Genomic DNA, 22,851 nt, shown 5'->3' with positions numbered 1-22,851 from the left:
TAAAATTGATATTATATAAATTTGTCATTTAAAAATGTCAAATTAATTTTATAGACTTCAATATAAGTTTTTGTTACAATTAGACGCATTTGTCCCAAATTTCAAATGAATGACAAAAGTGTCCTATTTCTAATAATTCAAGAACAAAATTTGATCCTTTATTCTTGTTTTGGAGCATCCGTTAATAATAAGTATATTTTTGAAATATTATGCTAATTGAAAGGCATATTTGAACAAAAACGTAATAACATGGCATTTGTTTACGTAACAGAGGATTAAACACTCATTTTGAATAATTTAAGGGTCCGAACGCTTAAGAAGCGTTATTCTTTTAAAAAATAAACAAAAAATTTAGTTTTCCAACAAATCCTAGTTTACATTATCTGTTAAAAAAAAAGAGTCGTCTAAAAAAATTCGGAGCATAGAGAACTCTTATTGGATGAAATGGTCGAGGAATACTCAGAAATACATCTCGAATAGTTTGGGATAGAAATAAATAAATAAATGATCCAATTAATCAAGACAATAAATGAAAATTGTATGGATACAATTTTACACTTCTCAACAAATATCATTTATTATTCTTAAGTGGATATTCTAAGTTTGGGTAAAGAAAAAACTTGTTACTGTTAACTCTTGGGCTAAGAAATTTCACAACAAAAGCTTTCTTTATTCTTGGAGTAACTAAGTTATTTCTCAGATATCATTCGTCCCCAGGTTGAAAATTCGATGCACGCTCTAACTACAAAGATTTTGGAGTTGTTGAGAATGAGCAAAATTTGACTGATATGGTTTGCGAACTTCCAATGATTTGCAATACATTTTTTGAAGGAAAAAAAAAGACAAATTTATTCCAAACTATCGTAAATGATATGCATATATCCTCCGTCATGCTTTTGAAACATTGATCCCCTGCTGTCCAGAAACTAGAGCATATATGCCCTTCATTCTAATGGAAGACCGAATAGAGGCACGTGGCGTAATCTTATCCGTCAATCAGATATTTAATAAAGGGTATATACGCCCTACCTTTTAAACGACAGGGATACCGTTGTTCCTAAAGTATGACGGATGATATCAGCATACCATTCACGGTGGGGTATATTTGTACTTTTTCCCTTTTTTAAATTCAATCCTTTTAGTTGCCTAATGTTGAATTTGTATCTATCATAATAGTACTAAAATCCAAAAGCAAAGAAAGAAAGTATCAAATTCCATAGAGTGAAGAAAAGGAAGGAGAATAATCCTATAAAACTTCAATACTCTAATTACAAATTATAAAAAAAGGTGAAAAGAGTATGTACAAGTATAGAGTTTATGCTTTTGAATGTGCTTAAGCGTTCTCTTTCAGGCAATAAGTTCACCTTTAAGAGCATGAGCAGCTCTTTCTATGGCCCTTGCACTTCTCCAAATCTCATGCTGAATTGCTGCATTCTGCTCTTCACCGCCTGACGATTTAGATATCGCATTTGCTATTCCAGGAAAGAAATATAACTCACTTTCGCCGTCATTACGAGGCCCATAAACCTGCATACAAAACTCAAAATACTTACTAAACAGATACAAGACCAGAGCCATCCTCCCAGACATTGTTTGTGGTGGCTGTAAATCATCTGAAATGACAATTTTATCATTTCACAATTAATGAGATCTTGTAATACTAGGTGTACTAAGATTTGATATTTTTCCTCTTTAGCAGGGATTAGTTTCATTCTTGTAATAGAATTCTCAGTAGAGGCCAATGGCTGTAGAGACGAGAAATACATAATGTGCTCTTCTACATGTCCATTTAGGGTTGTAAGCCTACATTGTAACATTTGGAGCAGATCAATTTGATGAAAAATCGTCCTAGACTTTCTTTTGCTATAAAATTACAACACTCGATATCACTAGGATGTATTTGGTACTGTCATTGGCCTGCAAAGCTCTATAACTATCACAGTTTTCACGGAGCAGAGTGAATGAGGATTTCCTATGGGACTCCACACATATCCAAGGGTCATATGAGAGGGAGATCCAAATCCTGTGAGGTATTGAACAGAAAAGGAACCGAATGATGATTTGTGAAATCTCAACTATACCAAAAGGGCAGTGTTATCAAAGGCGAAAAACACAAAAAAACTCTAAAATCTGCGTGGGCTTTAGCGAAAAAGGCACAAAGGGAGAAAAGAATAAAATATATATTTTAGTCCAAGACTAATAATTATAAACATGAATGACAAATATATGACCAAAGAAATTGAAAAAAATTATGATAGAGTGATATATCAATAATTTAGCTTCAAATTCTTCATAAGAGGCTCATTGGCAAGGAAATGCTTGCCTTGGAACCTTGATGACAACACTAAAGCGCAACATAAAGTGAGCGAAGCACTCAACACGTTTTGAGCCTCGCTTTAGGGCCTTTGATAACATTGCAAAAGGAGAAAAAGCTTACCATATGCTTGAGCCTCGCTTTAGGGCCTTTGATAACATTGCAAAAGGAGAAAAAGCTTACCATATGCTTGAACCATGGTCTTCCCTGAAGTCCTTCTGCATCCAAAAAGCCCCTCTCAGCAAACATGAGCCGGTCGTTTAATATTCGTCGTTTCAGTGCTGTGCGCTCGTCCGTGACTTTATCCACTTTCAGTTTCTAGGTTTACGAATACAGAGGAGCCGAGTGAATTTCAGTTCATGAGTTATAACTGAGGAAAATATCCTAAAATAAGAAGCAAGCAAAACATAAAACATAGTTGAAACTTTTTTATGTCTATCCCACACAAAATAAAAGCACGACTGCACAAGTACTGGGAAAAAGGCACAAATTTTGATCCTTGTTCCTTATTTTTACTAAAATCACACACAGAATATTAGTTTTACAGAAAACATGCCGAATGTCAGCTCATGTTATTTTTTTTTGAGAATTGGAAAACATTGTATTCTTCAGCAATAAGGATATGCTGGGGACCTTTAGAAAATCAGAAAAAAAAAACAAAGAGCAAAATACTTACAAGGATCCTAAGAATTCTAAGAGTTGATCAAAAAGTTGATCTGAATCGTCTAATCCTATCTCTTTACACCAAAAATATAGAGATACAATGCAATTCCACTTAACCTTGTGAATGGAATTGGATATATCTTCAAAATTCCTACTATTCCTCTCCTTCCACACTATCCACCAAATGCAATGTGCAATCAAATTCCACCAGGACTTTTGTCTCTTGCTACCTCCTCTCCTGATCCAACAACTAAGTAAATCAGCTGTATGTTCGGGCATAGTCCATTTCACTTCTGAATAGTTGAGAAACATGGAACATATTTGTGCTGTGAAAGTACAATGTAAGAATAGGTGACTGTTAGTTTCTCCTGTCTTCCCACATAAAGAGAACCACGGAATTATGATCTTTTTTTTCTTCCTCAAGACTTCATGTGTCAAGCATGCCTTTCTGGTGACCAGCCAAGTAAAGCATTTAACTTTTGTTGGTGCTGCAGCCCTCCAGATTTTTTTCCATGAACTCTGGTATCTGCTACTTTGCAAGTTGCAATCCTTTTTATATGCCCTGCCAACTCTGAAGATCCCATCCTTACTGTGTGACCATCTAACAACATCATTGTCAGTATTGGTGTCTGCAAAATTCCCCACTTCCTCCAACAATTTGGCTACTCTCTCTATTTGCCAATCATTTAGAAGTCTTCTGAAATAGAGATTCCAACCTTGTAATGTCCAGCAATCACTGATCATTGCCTCAGAATTGGTGCACAAAATAAATAGATCAGGAAACAATTTTTTTAGGGGGGTTTGTTTGATCCATACATCCCGCCAGAATCTAGTTCTCCTTCCATCCCCCACCTTTATATGTAAATTTGCTTCTAACTTGGGCCATAAGTTTCTAATAGCTTTCCAAACACCCGCTCCATAAGCATCCGTGCTTATGTTACTACACCAGAATCCATCCTCCCCATATTTACATTTTAATCAAAGCTTGCCTCTCCTATGTGTATCTCCACCACCATTTCATCAAAAGACTGTTGTTATGCTTCCTCAAATCTCTAATGCCCAAACCACCTTTATCTTTTCTATGCAAAACTGTCGCCCACTTGACCAGATTGTATCCTTTGTTCTCTTTGCAGCCATGCCAAAGGAAGTCTCTCCTAAGTTTGTCCAATTTCTTAACCACTTTTGCCGGTATAGTGAAGTCAGTTCATTTTATAAACTTATGCTTACAGCAATGCAGGTAAAAGAACGTTTCTCCTTTTTTACCTTCAGTTTTCATTCTGAGGATATCTCGTTCATGTTTAATCGCTATGTTGCACAAAATACAACTGTCTATGTAGGATTAGTACCGATACCATGATACACAAACAGTGAATTCGACTGATCCAGGAGATAAAATACCGAGGAAGATGAATGCCAAGTTCAGGGGCTGAGCCTGTTTGGATTAGCTTCTTACGACTTATAAGCCAAAATTCACAAGTAAAAATTTCTAATTGATGGCTATTGGCTTATATTGTTATTTTGGCTTAAAAACAAGTGCTTATAAGCACTTTCTATTTTACCCAAAGTCCAAACACTACAAAAGTGCTTAAAAGTTATTTTACCTAAAATAAGCCGATCCAAATAAGCTTACCCCAGGAAGATCAGCTAAGAATTTGAATTAAGAAAAGAGAGAAGAGTTTTATTTAATCCAACAATGAACTGAAATTCCATCTACAAGTGGTATTTTAAAGCTAAATTGAATCAATCGAGTAACTGTTTTGTAACTAACTGCACTGAAGCATACTGTAGCAACCAACTCCTAACAGTGATAACAGAATTTTGCCATCTCAGCAATTCCAAAATAACTTTTGCCACCTTATCTCGTTACTTTGCTGATTTACTTGGAAGAATACCCCTGTTGAAGAACACCCTCAACCTCAAGGGTGAAAGGAAGGAAATATGTGCTACAATTCAGTGACAAAGTCCCATGTAGCTTGGTCTTAAAATATACCAGTTCACTTCACCAGAACCTGCTCAACAGCCCTGTTGCCCCTCTTCACAATCTCCTCTCTAGACTAGCCTCAGGAGAAGGACAATAAGGACTTGACAAAAGATACATAGGAGGATGAGTTATCACGAAAGGCAACTCATGACATTTCTTAAGCTGAGATACACGGAAGGTAGGATGAATTAAACATCAGCAGGCATTAGCCTATAGGCCACAGCATCAATAGGATAGGGACCAAAGTACTTAACTGGAAGCTTATTAAAGGGTTTAACAGCTACTGAAAAATGCCTGTAAAGCTGGAGTTTCAGATGCACATAATCCCCAACTGCAAAATCGCTGTCTGATCTATGTTTGTCTGATAAATCCCTCATTCTCTGTTGTGCCCCCTCTTGTGGAACTTGAACAACTGTATGATAGCCTCTCTTGCAGCCAATTATCTGTCCACTATGTCTACATTAGACTCACCATCCAGAAAAGGAAGATGCAGGGGTGGATGATAAGCACTACTCAGCCAAGGACAAGCACGCAGACCACACCTTGGGACAATCTAAACAAAATCACCTTAAGTCCCCAAGGTTCTATTCAACCTTCTGTCTGACATCAGTTTGTGGATGATAAGCAGTGGGTCTCTGAAGTTGTACCCCCTGAAGAGTGAATAATTCCTGCCAGAATAAGCTCATGAACACTGGATCTCCATCACTTTTCATAGTAAGTGGCAATCCATGCAACTTAAACACTTTCTAAGAAATATTGAACAACAGACTGAGCAGTGTAAAGATGTTGCAAGCTGAGGAAGTATACATACTTGTTAAGTCTGTTCACAACCACCAAATAACCTCCCTTCCATTGGATTTAGGAAGGCCTTCAATAAAATCAAGACATATATCAGTCCAAACACCCTCAGGGACAAGAAGATATCACATGTATTGATAAAGTCCCTGGTGTCTTGACTAAGGCTTTTCGATTAATAGCAAGGGTCTGGAAGGATGATGGTGCGTTGGTCAATCCAAAAGGCATGAATAGAACTCACAGTATTCTTCATGAGTCTTGTAAGCAGTATTATGAGTATCACCTTCAGTCATTCATAACTGGTGGCACCTACTCTCAGGTCAATTTTAAAAAAACAGTTAAGCATCCCCCCCCCCCCAAATTCTTCTGACAGATCCTCCATTATGGAAATTGGGAACTTGTCCTTAGTAATCATCTGATTGATGTCCGTGTAATCAACACAGAGCCTCCAAAACACATCCTTCTTTCCCACCAATACCACAGGTTAAGCATAAGGACTAATACAATGTTGTATCACACCTTGATCCAACATCTCTATTACTAATTTTTCAATAATATCCTTCTTGACTCCAGGGAACTTGTAGGGTCTTTTATTGACATGATTAGATGCATCCTTAATGGAAATTTTGTGATCAAATGGCCCCCCTGTGGTGATAGTGTAATAGACATCTCAACTATTCAAGAGTACTATTTATCAGTTTACGTAGAGATGATAAATTTCAGTACCTTGAGACTTGAGTAGCCTGTATAGTATTGTAACGTCCCCCCTCAGTTGCCTCCTCAACTATAGACATCATGAAGAAGTGAGCATCTAGTCTCCTATCTTATTCAATGACTTGGACTTGCTGGTCATGAGCTAGTTTCAGCACCCCTAAGCTCATGCTTCTCTTCCCTATTCAGCAGACCTGTATTAATTCAACAGACCTGTATCTGAAATCAAATGATATTTCTGCCTAAGGTACTCAGCTACTGCACCCCCAATACAATAAATATTTCCTAGAGGCAAAAGTAGGAAGTCTGAAGATAAAGTTGTCCCTTGTAACAATCATTGCGAATTCTTGCACACTGAACTAGTCTGTACCCTTCGACCATCGGCCACACTTATAAACTGCTCAATGATAGGACTAGATTTACAACCTAGACTTTTGAAATCAAACAAGATTCTGCCTAAGGCACTCAGCTACTGCACCCCAATATATATCAACATTTCCTAGAAGCAAAAGTAGGAAGTCCGAAGAAAAATTTGTCGCTTGTAACAACTGAAAATTCTAGCACACTGAACTAGTTACCATCAACCACACTTATAGACTGCTCAATGATAGGACTAGATTTACAATCCAAACTTTTAGCCACACCCTGATCAATGAAATTATGGGTGCTCCCAGTATCAATCAACAGTTCCAGGGGTTTCTTCTCATGATAACCTGACTCTGATAGTTTGATACCCTGTCACACCAGTAAATGCCTGCAGTGATATAGCCATTTATCTGATTCAATTACCATTTCCTGTATCTGTTCCTTCTCATTCAGAACCACTGATTCCTCCTTCGATACTTCTACTAAGTACAACTGTTTCTTAGCTGTACAATTATGTCCTAGTACATGTTTCCCATCACAGAAAAAGCAAAGCCCTTTAGGTTTTTCTCATCCATTTCAGCTGTTGTCAACCTCCTTTTGTTATTGTTGAATCTATTAGGCTTATTAGAGTTTGATTCAAAGGGTTACTTGAATTTTGGAAGTTTGGACTGTGGAATTTGGAAAGGAGAGCTTTTGGGAATAGGGTTTAAGACCCCCAAGATTGTGCTTGTGCCTCAAACACTTCTTCCTTCAACCTTGCAATCTTAGAGGCTTGTAGTAGTGTTCTCGGTGACTGAATTCCGACCGCTTTATCCAATTCTGGTTTCAGCCTCCCAAGAAAAAGCTAATAGCATTCTCATTTGATAGGTTTAATTACTGTCAACAGTCTATCAAACTCAGCCTGATACTCCGTAACACTGCCAGATTGATGCAGATTTTTCAAGGCTTCCGTAGAATCTTCAAAACCTTCACCAAATATTTCATTCAGTGCTATGCATAGTCTAGGTCCAAAATTGACACTCTAGATCTCAAGTAAGACATGCAAGCTATGGCTTCCCCTTCAAGGTGTATAGCAGCCACCCTCACCCTTTATTCAAAGGGTACTTCATCCATGGAGAAGAACTGATCAACTTAATACAACCAAGTTCGCTAATCTTGGGTATAAAATCGAGGAAATTCTAATATGGAGTAGCGAATGAAAAAATTAGCACCATTGTAAGCAGCAGCATTTGGTGTTTCTCTGGGTCGATTCTCACGGTGGCATCCTATCAAACATTCTCTTGTACTCGAAGATTCTACTCTCCCAAGCTCTTTATCCTTTTCCTTTGTACTTGTTGAAGTGAGTGACCATCATCTCATCTAAAAGCTTAAGCTATTAGAGAGAGCACACTTTTTATTATTTAATTGTATTCTAAACAGTACTCATATACCCAATTGCTTACTTGATCTCACCCAATTCCTTTTCTGTTTGAGTATTGCGACCATGAATACTAGACATGCCCTCCATCAATTTCTGCAATAGCTCCTGAATCTGCAGAAATCTATCCTCCATTCCTTCTACTGGTCTTTCTTGATTCTTGCTTCGTGTCATTCATAGCCATGCCAAGGATTATTGGCTCTGATAACAATTGATGCATGAATAGTGAGTTCGACTAATCCAGGAGAATCTCGAGGAAGATGAATGCCAAGTTCAGGGACTTCATCCAAGAAGATTAGCTAAGAATTTGTATTAAGAAAAGGGAGAAGTAGAGTTTATTTCATTCAATAATGAATTACAATTCCATCAACAACTGGTATATAAGCTAAAGCTAAAGTAAATCAATCGACTAACTGCACTGTGGCTTTCTGTAGCAATTAACTCCTAACAGCATAACAGAAATCTGTGAACTCAGCAATTCTTAACTAACTTTTGCCACCTCAGCTAATCTTGTTGCTTTGCTGATTTACTTGCAACATACAATGTATAAAGGAGATAGGAATCTGGGTTAAGAGGAGAACTCCAATAGCTATCTCGTTAAAACTTGCAGAGCATATGAGAGCTGGTCGCATATGGAGTATGTTCTTATCAATTTTTGGAATTGCCAGGGTCATACGAAATAGTATTAAAGAAGCCTATGAGAGCTGGTGTTCGTGGAGAGTTGGGAAACCCATCAAAAGAACATGGCATATGGTGCCTGCTGCCATCTTTTGGTGCATCTGGAATGAAAGGAATCGTAGATGTTTAGATGGGATTTCAATTCCTAACCACATTCTTAAATCCAACTGTTTAGTCTACTTATATAGTTGGTTTCAACCAGGCCCCTATAGCCACTGTTGATCTTTTTTGGACTATATCTGCTCTTTAGTTATTTAGAAAATTCTTTCACAGGAGCAGACCGCTTCTTTTTGCTGTAATTTTTTGCCTTGCATTTTCTTGATGCCTTCTAATGAAATCTCCTTACTTCATCAAAAAAACTTGGCAGTACTTGTGAAGACTACAATTACAATTAAAAGAGGAAAAAGTAGCAGTAAAGCCTTCATGTGTTTTGAGAGCCCATTCCATAATTTTTTCTCCATCACTTCCCGATGCTCAGTATCTGACCACAACTACTTGAGAAGAAAGGAAGTAAAATTGTGCAACAGAGTTTAATATCTAACCTTTGCTTCATCTAAAGTTTCTTTAGCTGTAGCTGCAAGTTCTTGAGTGGCAGCAGTAATAGGATGCAATGAGATGTTTCTTCCTTCCAACAACTTACTCAGGATACGAGTATAGTCCTGTAAATTTGTAGACATTAACACGTAGACAAGGGTGTAGGGAGAAGTAGAGAGCTTGTGTGGTGTTCACTGAAACAAGATCACAGCAGATATGTCCGTGACTACAAAAGAGGATGTAACTTGTGATCTTCAATAAAGCAAGCATTAATATTGTTGTGTTCATCTCCTAATCTTCATAAATCAGGCATTTTTCAGGGTCAATCACATAGTATAAAGAAAGTTGTTTATTTTGTTTCTCCTATAAGGAAATAATAAATGCATTCAAGTGAGTTCAATTGAGAGCAATCATGAGGGCCAAGCATAAAAAGGATGTCATGACCAAATTAACACAATATAGCATATGTGACAGATGCACACAGAAGGTATTCAACGTATGGCGTGGATATAAATGCTTCTTCAAAGAACAATCACGATATTAGATGTATTTATACATCTTTACGCACTACTTTATTTGCATACGCACTGCTTTATTTGCATTTCTACCTTGTTTTGATATGAATTAGTAATAAATATACCTCACTTATGTTGATTATGAGATATCAAACCAATTTGGGTTTTATTTGCGAATATAGGTGTTTTTGGATGAAAATGAACAAGAATTGGAAAACCTAAAGAAACCTGGCTAAGTGAGGAAATGGAAGGCCCTCAGAATTTTGACTTAGAGCCTATTTGGATTGCCTTATTTTAGGTTCTTTTAAGCACTTTTATAGTGTTTGTGTAAAGATTAAAACGTGCTTTTAAGCCAAAATAACAAAAATAAGCTCTCACCCAAACAGGCTCCATGTCTCAAGGAGAAGAAGACAGTGTGACACATAGATTCGCAGTGGCCAATGTGGTAAATTTCATCGTCATGGCCAGTGCGCATGGTGAAACATGGGAGGCTCTTTTTCAAAGTCGAGATCGCAAAGAGTTAGTGTGGCACATCACCCAACACAGTAAAATCCAATGCGATGCGCCGCGATGAAAGGTGGATCAAAGTCTAATTCTCGCTGATTCCAAGTTTATTAGGAGAGTTCTTCTGAAGGTTTTTCCTAGTCAATAAATAGACCCAAGGTCATTTTTGAAGGGGTTCAGACGTTTTGCTAAGAGTTTTGCACTTGAAGCCACAGATCCCATTGGTTTTTACTTCTTCTCATCTTTCTTAGATGTTTATGTGCATAATCACATTCTCTTGATTGTTGTTATGAACATGAGCGGCTAATTCCTTATTCTTGGGTTATGGTAGTTGCATGATTGTTGTTGTATGAACTTGAGTTGATGTTTTAGAAATTAATAGTATGACTATTTATTTAACCTTGAGTATAATTGTTATATTGTTTCGCGACCAATAGCGGATTTGCATCTAGGATAGGTCAGAGGTATTAATATTAGCATATGCTTCCAAAAGTGAAACCCTCAAAATTTAAGCTTTCTTTACCTGCAGCTCGGCAGCATATGGACGATAGTTAAAAGGTAAAATCGGATCATCAGCCAGGCGAAGTGCAAGAAGTCCCCACACTCCTGTCACTGTGAGCAAAGGGAGGAGAAACAAAGAAAAGCCTGTCATCTCCATAGCGTGACATCAAATCCAAAGATAGAAAATGAAAACCTAAAGCTTGTATCAATGTTAGATCAAACATATGCAATTTTAGATATAAAGAAATACCTTTAAGTTATGTAGATGTGTCTAACATATATACAAAGTTGGTAGCTTCGAATAAGCTACAGAAAATTTTAAAGCTACCTAAAATAAGTAACTACCTGCCACATGCCGCTGAAAGAATGGATCCCCAAAGTTTACCATCCAGTTGTAGGAATCAAATGCTGTATGATATACTGGAAAATCTGCAAGAGAACAATAAAATCATTTAAAGAATATATGGGGCACAATGTACCTTGGATGCACCGAAATCCCACTGTTAGGATGATTTTGGGTTTGATCTGGTTTAGCTAAGAATGGAAGCACTATACCTCTGCCATAGTACAAATCAACAGAAGGAACACCTGCATGGTGCAAAAATGGGGCAAAGTCTGAATCTACTCCACTAAGCCGTTGAATCTGCAAATGCAAAGAGCATCACACTTGCACGCAGCTTAGAAGAGTACAGAAGAGAAGATAAAGAGGACAATCATCACGGAAACAAATGGATGCAAGGGAATCCCTCATTTGTTCATGCCAGAAACCAAGGAGAAACAGAATTTTTAAACAAAATTTAGAATTGGTTACAAAAGGCTTATTATTGAATATAGGTAGCATACATTTCAGTCTCCTAAAAAATGCTATTACAGAGGATAAAGAAATCTTTCCAAATGCAAAGAATTGCAATGAGGGGCACTTGCTCAACCAAATTTCTAAATCACTTACAAAAAATGCTTCACACTTAGTGGTGGAAAACTTGTGTGTGCGTGTGGTGGGGGGGGGGGGGACCACCTTACAGGAATGGTAAATACTGACACAAGGTATGATGATTTTATGAGTCGATGCATTATACTTATATAAGTTTTATCTCATATGCAACAACTCTCAGAATAAATATTGAAATAACAACTTGTACGCAAAACCCAAAAGAAAATATGAATTTTCCTTTTTCTGTTTTCTTTGATTAGCTTCGAAGTTCTATTTTTGGTACTAACATACAGTCATATGTGCATAAAATTCTGCATCCAAAACAAACCTTTAGATATACAGGTAATCTTGACCATTTTCTTTTATAAAATTCTAATTGATCGGGAAGTATCTTCTTAGTTCTATTTTATGGTAAATAGATTATCTTTTTCAACTAAATCTCAGTATTCAGTATTCCTATTTGATAGATAAGACGAGACAAATTCTTCTGTAACGCAGTATACACTACACCTATAATTTGCTTGATGAAAGATTGTGTAAAGAAATAAAGAAAAACAGCGCATGAGAAACTTACCTTGATACCTCTATCAGCAGCTGTCCATCTTTCATAAAGAGTCATGCCCTCTGAGTCTGGATCATTAATCTTATCCAGCAAATCAAATACAATTAGCTAAAACATCAGATTAAAAGGCATCATTGTCTAAAACTTCCACTGACTGATAGCATACCAAGCTTACCTTCTTGGTGATTTCAGTAAGCAGATTGTCAAACTGAGGAGTCGTACTGGGAAAAAACCCAGGGCCTTGAACTGCACAATCCACATTTAGATAGGCCACAGATTTAGATCCAAGGTTGATAAGATTCTGCTCAACCCATTCAGTTGATCCAATCTGAATTCATGAAGAGAGAACAAGATGAGCGCAAAACAAAAGTAAAGATCATTAAAATAACCCAGGTAGCTTTGAAAAAACAATCTAATATTACATTAGCCCAGAATCAGGTTCCAGAATATCTGTGATGGGCTATTATTCTGCACTCTCTCTGTTAAATAGAGTCCAAGCCATAAAACATGCATAAAGGCCTATAAACTATAGCCACTCAAAAAACTACATGCATAAAGGCCTATAAACTATAGCCACTCAAAAAACTTTCTTACTTAATTGTCAACCCTACCAGTTTAATCATCCAGCCAGATTCACAGGTCGCGTCCACATAATATTCATGTTCAATAGCAGAACAAGAAAAGATTACAGAGAATCACAAGTCTATTTTTTGAATTAGCATACATATTTCCAAAAAGGGGGTAAACAAGTTGGACAGAATAATCTCTCAGTCAATTCTAGATATTGCACCTGATCCTACCAACAGACAGCAGAACATGCTGGTGACTTCTGGAGATAGAACAATACCTACCATCCCAAACTCTTCCGCATCCCAACTGCAGAGAATGATTGTTCTCCGAGGATTCCAACCCAAACGCATGAGAAGAGCATATCTACGAGCAATGTCAAGCAGGGCAGCGGTTCCACTATTGGGGTCAACTGCTCCATAAGTCCATGCATCTCTATGGTTTCCAAGAAGTACAAAACGATCAGGCTCTTGTGATCCCCGTATCACAGCAAAAACATTATGAACTGTTGCCATCTTTTTCTCACCCTGGAATCAGAAATAATGCAGAAACACTTCAATAAATTTCTGAGCTAACCTGCTTTATACCATTTTGGTCGGTTAACTTTAGTCGTTAAATTGAAAAGAATCAATTAAAGCTAATGGTTACATAAATTCACACGCTGTAGATTTAGGTAATATATCTTGAGAGAATTAGCAGGTGAAAATTGCAAAAGATCTATTTATCTCTTCAAAGATTGCATTAAACAACTGAGATCAGGAGATGTTCAATAAGAGAAAGTTCCTTTGACCAATATGACTTTCCTAATATGTATTTGACTCATGCATGATTGTCTTAGTGGAGCCTAAAGAATGCCATTTAAAATGAGATCTAATTAAGCATTGTGTGACAATGGAGAAATAACTATGATGAGCAACTTTTGCTTTCTATCAACCAAAGAACATATTTAACCTTTTAAGCACTTCATAACATTCATGGAAATGTTAAATCTTTGAGAAATCACATATTTGAGCTTGGCAATAAATATTTTTTTTGATAACCATGGTCTCGGGGACAGCTGGAGTACACCTCGACTAATTCCACGGGGTACCTACTACCTTCCACCAGCACAAGTACCGGGTAAGTCTATCAACTAAGGCTTGGACATAGATGAAACCACTTAGTCTTTTTGCCTCTGCTCTAGTAATTGAACCAGAGACCTCATCGTTCTCAACCCACTGAATCCACCACTAAGCTACAGTTGCAACCTTGGCAATAACTATTATGACCATTCGTATTGATATTGGAAGTAGTAGCAGTGAGACAATAGTTAGAAGCAATTCTAACAAGTAACTCGCTCCTAGCAAAATCTGACAATGAATCATCCACTTCTTTTGGTAAGAAACAGATACTCCTTGGCATAATTGAAAACTACTATGACCAAATTTGAACAAAAACATGTTTTAAAAAAAGAATTGGAAACCATGCTATTTAAATGAATAAAAGCATGAACTCCTTGAGAAATGTTAACTTATATAAAGTATAAAGTGGGTCCTACTATACCTAGTTAGTACATGACATTGGAAAAGCACTAAAAATGCTCCGTGAAAGATATTTTCACTGAGAAAAAGGTTGATACATTCTAGGTTAGCTTCGAAAAAAAAGTGACACGGCTTGTTTGGAAAGAGTGTTAACAGTAAGTTATTTCCGTAAGAGAATACATAATTACCCCCTCCAACTATGACATTGTTTTCATACACACACTTCAATTAGGTGGGTGTCCTAAATCCTAATACCCCCTTATTCTTGTTCAAGATGAGTTTATTGCCCCATTATGACCCCATGTGACAGTGAGTGTACTTCACTCGAACGTGAGATAAGCAAAATTAAGATTTTTTTAATTTTTTGAGCATCTGTTACATTGAAAATATTTTTTTGTTACTTTATTTATTTTAATTTATTTTTCAATTCTGTTTCCTCTTATCTTCTTCATCGAACTCTTCACCCATTTTCATTTTTTCCAGTATCTTCTTGCTTCTCTTTTTTCTCTCATCTTATTTCTCCTCCTTTATTCAACCTCTTTCTCCTAGAGCCTATAACCCCATAATAGTTCTTGTTAGGATCGAGAACTCGGGTAGTGCAGAATTTAGCCAAACAATGTTATAATGACAATAATAAAGACGATAGTGAGTTGATAATAACAAAAAAAGCAAATACAGAAGACACAAATTGACGTGGTTCAATCAGTGTGACCTAGTCCACTGGTGGAGAGGATCAATTTCACTATATCAACAAGGATACAAAATTAGAGTAATTAGTCTAATTAATCCCAAATACCTTAAGAAAATAATCTCACAAGATCACTCCAAAGAAAAGGTTCACACAAGTATTTTCCTTTACTCTTAAGGAAACAACAAAGAAAGAGAGCAATGAAATGTTTTCATGAGCTTCATGGCGTGGTACAACTAATGGCCAATTTCCTTATTTATAGTAATGAAATGCACTTGTTGAGAAGATACAAACATCAACATTTCAGTGTAAATATATCAACTTTTATATGGCTGCCAAATCTCAACTTTTACAATTGCCAAATCTCAATATTTACGGCTGCCAAATCTCAACATTTATGGCTGCCAAATCTTTGACAAAAAAAAGAAAAAAGACCGTACAAATCTAAGTCAAAATAACAAAGGCCACATTACAAATCTCTACCTTGGCCTGAGTTTGGCGAATAAAGTAAATCTGCTCCATCCTCTCCGCAAAAGTTAAAATGGGCTAAATTATTCTTCATAAATGGCAATAAAGCTTGAACTTGCTGACTGGATGAGACTTCATGAACATGTCCGCAGGGTTGTCCGTTGCATTAATCTTCTAAACAAAGACCTTTCCTTCAGCAATGGTTTCTCGGATGAAGTGATGCTTGATATCAATATGCTTCGTTCTCTCATGATACATGTGGTGATCCTCTATGTTATACCCCAGAAAAGAGTCTTCTAGTTCTGATAACATGAATAAGAAGCTTGGCATTCCTTCTAAGCCAAACTCATCAACGATGGACCGAAATACAGTTGACACTCCTGAAATTGAAGCTCCAGAAGTTAAGTTAGAAGTTGTGACTTCTAACGTTGAACCAAACGAGTATTGCATAGCTACATACAGACCAAGGTGGAGATTCGTAATGTTGTGGCCTTCTTTATTTTGTCTTAGATTCTGGAAGGTTCATACCATGATCAAGAAAGTTGTTTTTCTTCCTCTTGACAAAAGATTTGGCAGCAATAGATGTTGAGATTTGCTAGTCATAAATGTTAAGATTTGACAGCCATAACAATTGAGATTTGGCAGCCATAATTGCTCTCTTTCTTTATTATTCCTTTAGATTAAAGGAAAACAATAGTGAAAGAAAGGAGTGATCTTGTGAGGTTATTCTCTTGGGGTATTTGGGATTTGTTAGAATAGGAATATGTATATACAATCTCACTTAGAATGGGAATAGGAATATAGATAGGAAATAGGAATAGGAATAGGAATAGAAATAGTATAATATCCTACTTGGTAAAGGATTGTATTGCGGTGTCTATAAATAAGGTTTCAATGTAAAGTTACCAATTTCAAAAAATAATAATAATAAGGTTCCAGTGTAATAATGTATATACACAATTCAACAATGTTCTTTTCCTATATTTCTCACCTAGTATCACAGTCTACGATCTTGGTATTGGTACAGAATCAAGGAGCCTCCGATGTCGGTGGGCCACTATTAACCATATGTGCCACCCGCCTTGCTAACATTATGTTAGCAAAAGTTGAGTTATCGTGTATCTTTTTGGTGGCAATTTTCTCATATCTAATTTGTGCAACACTCTGCCATCTTTCGATGACTACTTTCTCATATTTGATTGCGTAGCCGTAGCATCGTGACATATTTCCAATGAGTACTTTCACATATCTGATTTGCATAGTATGGTTCATCTCTCTAGACTACTTCTCATATTTAATTTGCATAGTACCGTAGATTTTTTCAAACTAATTTCTCATGTCTGAGTTGCATAGCACTGTATGTATGTCTTTACATTTTTACGGTGACTCCTAAAATTTGATTTGTGTAGTTCCATGCATCTTTCATGTGACTCCTTAAATCTTTTTTGCAGAGGATCGTGCCATCATTCTGACCCTGTGCATCTTTCCTGTGACCCCTTAAATCTTATTTGAATAGATCGTGCCACCATTTTGACCCTACTCATATAATTTCTCTTTTTCAGTAGGGTTGCGTCGTCAATCCAATCTTATCCATATAATTCTCTTTCTCAATAGGGTCGTCCCATCATCTGACCCTACCTACCCATATAATTTTATTCCTCAAATTGTGACCACTTTCAAACATCAAATCTATTTGTCCGACACATGAGCATATTCCGTCCAGCTTTACCGTGACTTTCTTGTTTAAGATTTACTTTTGCCCAAAAAAATAGTTATAAGTAGATATTTGGGCTGGATTAAAGTGATATTTTCTCTCCCGTGGCTAAAATAGCGTATGCCCGCCTTAATCTATCTATGGTTGTCGTTCTCCATTGGTAATCAGTTGGACATTAAGAATGTTTTTCTCCATGGTGATCTTGAGGAAGAAGTCTATATGGAGCAACCATCTTATTTTGTTGCTCAAGGAGAGTCTAGTAGACTTGTATGTCGATTGTGTAAGTCACTTTATGGTCTGAAATAGTCTTCTCAAGCTTGGCTTGGAAAGTTCAACACTGTAATTCAGGATTTTATCACTCTGTGTTATATTGATATTATGCTTCAAATTTAATATTTCATTCGAAGATGAAGCACATTGAGATTAACTAACATTATGCATCAAATCAATATTTCATGAGAAGAATAAGCACATTGAAGTTGACGGTCAATTTTGTGAAGTCGAGTGATCAACTGTCAGATATCTCAACAAGCTATCCTCGTATTAATTACATTTGTAACAAGCTAGGTACATATGACTTGTATTCACAAGATTGAGGGGGAGTGTTAGAATAGAAATATATATACAATCCTACTTAGAATAATAATAGGAATAGGAATAGTATATAATATTCTACTTGGTAAAGAATTGTATTGTGGTGTCTATAAATAGGGTATCTATGTAATAATGTAGAAACACAATTCAATAGTATTTTTATCTTATATTTTTCACATGATTAATTAAAGTATTTATTCTAATATTGTACTCTCTTCTGCACCATTGTTGATATAGTGAAATTGCTCATCTCCGCTTGTGGACTAAGACACACTGACAAAACCATGTTTAATTTGTATTTTCTTTGTTTGTTTTACTTTCGCTATTATCAACTTGCTATTGTCTTTATTATTGTCATTATAACATAGTTTTGCCAAAATTCCATGCTACCCGAGTTCTCGATCCTAACGATTCTTTGTCTACTATTTTTTCTTGTAATTTTGTTATGAAGTTATTATCCATCATTTTTTGATTAAGAGAATTACAAATCTCCAATTTAATAGTGATTCCCTTCATCATAATAATTGTTATGATTTTAATTTTCAATCTAACGGTGATTTTCAATCTTGCAATAGTGATTCCCTTCATCATAATAAAATTTTCAATCTCGAATTTTTTCGGTATCGGTATTTCGATTTTCGGTTCGATATTCGGTGTACATTTTTTTATTTTTCGGTATTTCGGTTTGGTTTTCGATACGCAATTTTTTGTTTTTCGGTATTTCGGTTTAAACCGAAATATATTATATTGTAATATATATTTATATTATATTAATTATTTATGTTAAATAATTTTTAAAAAAAAAAACTGAAAAGTAAAAGCTACTTTATACTTTTTATAACTTTTAGTCTTTTGTAATTTTACTTTATACTTTATAGAAACCCCCACAACACCTAGTGACCTAGAAGGCTAGAGACCTAGAGACTCTAATCTGAAAATAATTCTTCTTCTTCATTATTCCAAGTTCCATACTTCCATTAGACCATTCTTCCTTTCAAGTTTTCCTTATTTCATTTTTTTGGTCCGTTTTCCTCAATTTTCCGGCCGTTTTCTGGCGAACAGCACAGCTGCACAGGCGGCAGCAGACTTTCGAGTTCCGACGGTAGGCCCATTAAAAAACCGAATTAAAAAAAAACGAATTAATAAAAACCGAACCGAAATAATAAAAACCAAACTGAACCGAAATATTTCGGTTTGGTATTCGGTACACATTTTACAAGAACCAAAAACCGAAAAACCGAAATAAAAAAACCCGAAACCGAACCGAAATACCGAATGCCCACCCCTAAATCTAGTGGCTTACAGTGAAATATATGTATTGTTCTAGAAAATCAGATATCGTTCTGCTCAGTCTTCCTTTCAATTAATCAAGAAGACACGGGAAAAGCTAAGCACTGATGGATGTGTAGCATTTAAGTTATTCATGCAAGTATCTTGTTTGTACAGACTACATTCTTAATATGATATATGATGATTTGGGGTATCAAATCTCTGAAATCTAAATCTCCAAGATTTGAATACTTCTACTTCTAAAGCTGAGTGATACATTTTATACTTAAGCTGCCTCATCACATCAGATCACAGTTATTTTATCGTTGCTTCATTAATATAGGCCTAGAATCAGGTATAGCTGAATACCAAGCTCATGTTGACCCTTTATAAATTAAGAGATGTGTATGAATCACACACATATTATGTGACCAGTACAACTAGGATAAGAATTCAAAAACGCTAAAACTCTCCTAAATTAGCCATCATGTTTACGAACACCATCAAGCAACTAAAATATATCGGAAACTTTATATGTAGTTTTAGACAACTTAAAGGATCCAAACTCTAGAAACTCGTGTTCTGTTTTCTAAAGTCAACCTTGGATCAGCTTGACAAGCCAGCTAATGTTTGACAACAATGAGCAACCAAATGATAGTATTTGTGGAGAAATGCAAAATCATATGGACACAATTCTCATTTTGTACTGGATCATTAGTTTTAATGATAAAAGGAAACATAGCAAACACTGATATACACAATTACCTACAGTATTTTTGTTTGGCCTATTAAAAGAAGGTTATATCCTCTCTTTTTTTATGTAGCTAGTGAACCAAAAATTCTATTATATTCAGGACACAGTGAAAATTATCAAGTCCAGCTTGCAGCTGGTCAATGCCACTGAATTGCATGCATTATGTTACACCATGTCAAAGAATAATTCATGAAGAGATACTTGGCAGGAATTTTTACTGCTCAACTCAACTTTCATCCTGCTTTTGAAAAAATGGAAGAAGGCAAACTTGAACAGGAAGAACCTAAAAAAAGAAGTCAATAGATATGTTTACACAGGATAGCATCCATATGTTAAAATGTAATCTGCTCCTTGAACATAATGTGTTCAATGTCTTTTTGATTATGTAAAACACCACTTCTTTTTTTTTTTAAACGTAGTGTTTGTGAGACTTTCTATATTTTAACATCATGAGCACACCTTATGATAAATCAGCAGAAATAGACTTGCTATATTTGCTAATTGTAAAAGCCCGTTTTGAGAATACTTACCATTGCATGCGCAAATGTCAAAACCTTGATGACTCGATCAACCATAAACGGTCATAGGTATGCATCTTATTTTTGTTTTTGGATTGGTAAATGGTATTGTATAAAACAGCAGCAAAACTGCTGACAAGTATTTACAGAGGGAAGCCTCATTACAACTTGTGTAATAAACTCAAAAAGTCAACCCTGACCTAAAGTTAATCATCTTTACGCCAACCAATCTACGTAAATATTCAGGTTCATCTTTCTATTACTAGACAGCCCAGATCCTCCAACATCCCTTTTCCCCTATCAGCTACCTCCCGATAGATAAGCATAACTTTAAGGTGAGACTGAACTGTCCTACTCAAACTGACCTACCACCCCACAATCAAGAATGGCATAAGCCAATACCACCCACCCCACATTCAAGATGTTTCTTATTGTCAACTATCCTTTCATTACTTCACCAAAATGATGCTTGGGCAATATTTGGAAATGCAATCTTTCTTTACCAAAAGCAGACATGAGAACAAAGAAGTAATCTTTACCATCATCTATCAAGTAATTCACCAAAATTAACAACTTAAAACTTTTGGAAAACCCAAAAACTTTAATAAATAGAACTGCATCCATCTCATTTTACTAGAAAATAGAGAAGTTGAAGACTTTCTACATACTTCCAAATAATAGTAGTCATTATCAACGTATACGACAAAATAAATGAAGACATTCAACACAAGATATTGAAAGAAAAAAAAAATGAACATAACAAGAGGGGTGAACTAACCTGGTAGGTAAAGTTGATCATAATGGGTCCAGGTCCAAGTCTTCCACTAGTACTACATCTCAAACTCTTTCTCCATTCATAAGGCATCTCAGGTCCCTCAAGTGATTTCAATATAATCTCAGCTGACTTCATTGATATAGGCAATGAATGTATACTAGGAAACCTTTGCATCACCAAAGGGTCATCCATTCTCAACTTCTCCCCATTCTCAACCCCACCCCATCCCGGACTTAATGGGTCCCCTAAACCATTCATCATTGTCCCTCTTTCAACCCCATTTTCAAACTCACCCTCCGTAAACATCAATACCGCTTTCACCCCTCTCGCCGCCGCCTTCTCCACCATCTCATTCCTCGATAACCCACCACCCCTCCTCACAATCCCAACACACCCTTTAACCTTCACCCCACTCGCACCAAGGGCAATATAGTCCTTTTCCCTCCCATAATTCAAAAAACACGGCTCACCATACGCCGACCCAGATGGCGAATAAGCATGATAAGGCTTCACAACGCCGCTAGAAGAAAAACCCGGCTCAACCAAACCTAAAGAAAGCACCGACCCATTTGGGAAATGGAGAATAACTGAAGAAAACAAAGGGTATGATAGAAGAACAGAGTAATTAGCAACATGGGTTTGAAGATTTAAGGATTGAAAATGAAACTTCACGTAAAGAGCTGTATGAAGTGAAGGGGCTGTACCAGCAAGATGAGGGTGGAGAGTGAGGTGACGAAGGTAGGTAGCGAGGGTGTAGTTAGTAGCGGAAGAGATGAAAGAATTGAAGTAAAAAAGGGAAGTTGGTGTTGAGTGTTGGTAATAGTTGAGAGTTGTAAAGAAAGCTAGAATGAAGAGCATGGAGAAGAAACTCCATGTTTTGATAGAAAAATGGAGATCTGAGCACAGATGAAGCATTTTTGTTGTATGATTTTCAGATGAATGAATGAAAAATTGTGTATACAAATAATTCACAACTTCACATCATCTTTGTTTTGTTTGTTTGTTTATAAGTAACTGATGAGTTTGAGTGGAGTTTTTTGCTTTGCTTGTTTTGGGTTGAAACGAAGAGAATATATTCTCACATGGGTCCCATTTATGTAATTTGGCCTCATATGAGTCTTAAATGGGGACAACAATGGGGAGGGTCGGGGGTGAAGTGAGGAAGGTTAGGATCATAATCCGCAAAATTTTTAATTTGATTAGCTTCGCTATATTTGAAGAATTTTTTTGGTTTTGTTTTAATCCACTCAACACCATATTCACTAGACTTTCTCCATTTTGTCTATATTAAGTTTATCTTCATTTGTTAACAAATTTTTAATTTCTTTATCTTCACAATGGAAGATTTTTATGTTACTTCTTGATCATAAAGTCATTAAAGTAATCGTTTGGGACTTTAAATTTTTCGGAGCTCCTAATTTTTCCCCTATAGATATGTTTATAATTATGATAAGAACTTTTTGGCAGAAATATAATAGTAGTAATTGTTTACTTTATTAATATGGAGGTCAT

At 36.2% G+C, this 22,851-nt stretch overlaps 1 protein-coding gene across 1 annotated transcript; it reads right to left on the bottom strand.

Annotated features, from left to right (window-relative positions):
- Positions 1 to 1,222: 1,222 nt before the first annotated feature.
- Positions 1,223 to 22,673, bottom strand: LOC101258817 (probable glutamate carboxypeptidase AMP1). Its single transcript, XM_004250722.5, has 10 exons — positions 21,343 to 22,673; positions 13,324 to 13,566; positions 12,648 to 12,800; positions 12,485 to 12,553; positions 11,535 to 11,622; positions 11,325 to 11,408; positions 11,002 to 11,090; positions 9,468 to 9,584; positions 2,498 to 2,632; positions 1,223 to 1,527 (listed from the first exon to the last, which is right to left on the bottom strand). Exons 1-10 carry the CDS (start codon positions 22,252 to 22,254, stop codon positions 1,348 to 1,350), a joined length of 2,070 nt encoding a protein of 689 aa, XP_004250770.2. The 5' UTR covers positions 22,255 to 22,673; the 3' UTR covers positions 1,223 to 1,347.
- Between the last annotated feature and the right edge of the window lie 178 nt (positions 22,674 to 22,851).

Source organism: Solanum lycopersicum, chromosome 11 (genome assembly GCF_036512215.1).
Source record: "Solanum lycopersicum chromosome 11, SLM_r2.1".
In the NCBI taxonomy this organism is placed as follows: Eukaryota; Viridiplantae; Streptophyta; class Magnoliopsida; order Solanales; family Solanaceae; genus Solanum; species Solanum lycopersicum.
The sequence above is the reverse complement of the archived record's forward strand: the minus strand, read 5'-3'. Positions and strand labels throughout refer to the sequence as shown.

What these genes read in the sequence shown, in the direction of transcription:
- LOC101258817 (XM_004250722.5), bottom strand. Translation starts at nt 22,254, where the DNA reads ATGCTTCATCTGTGCTCAGATCTCCATTTTTCTATCAAAACATGGAGT. An exon ending in CTGCTGATAGAGGTATCAAG is followed by an intron (nt 11,623 to 12,484) that starts GTAAGTTTCTCA and finishes TTGCATTTGCAG; the next exon opens with ATTCAACGGCTTAGTGGAGT. An exon ending in AAACTTTAGATGAAGCAAAG is followed by an intron (nt 2,633 to 9,467) that starts GTTAGATATTAA and finishes TCGTAAACCTAG; the next exon opens with AAACTGAAAGTGGATAAAGT.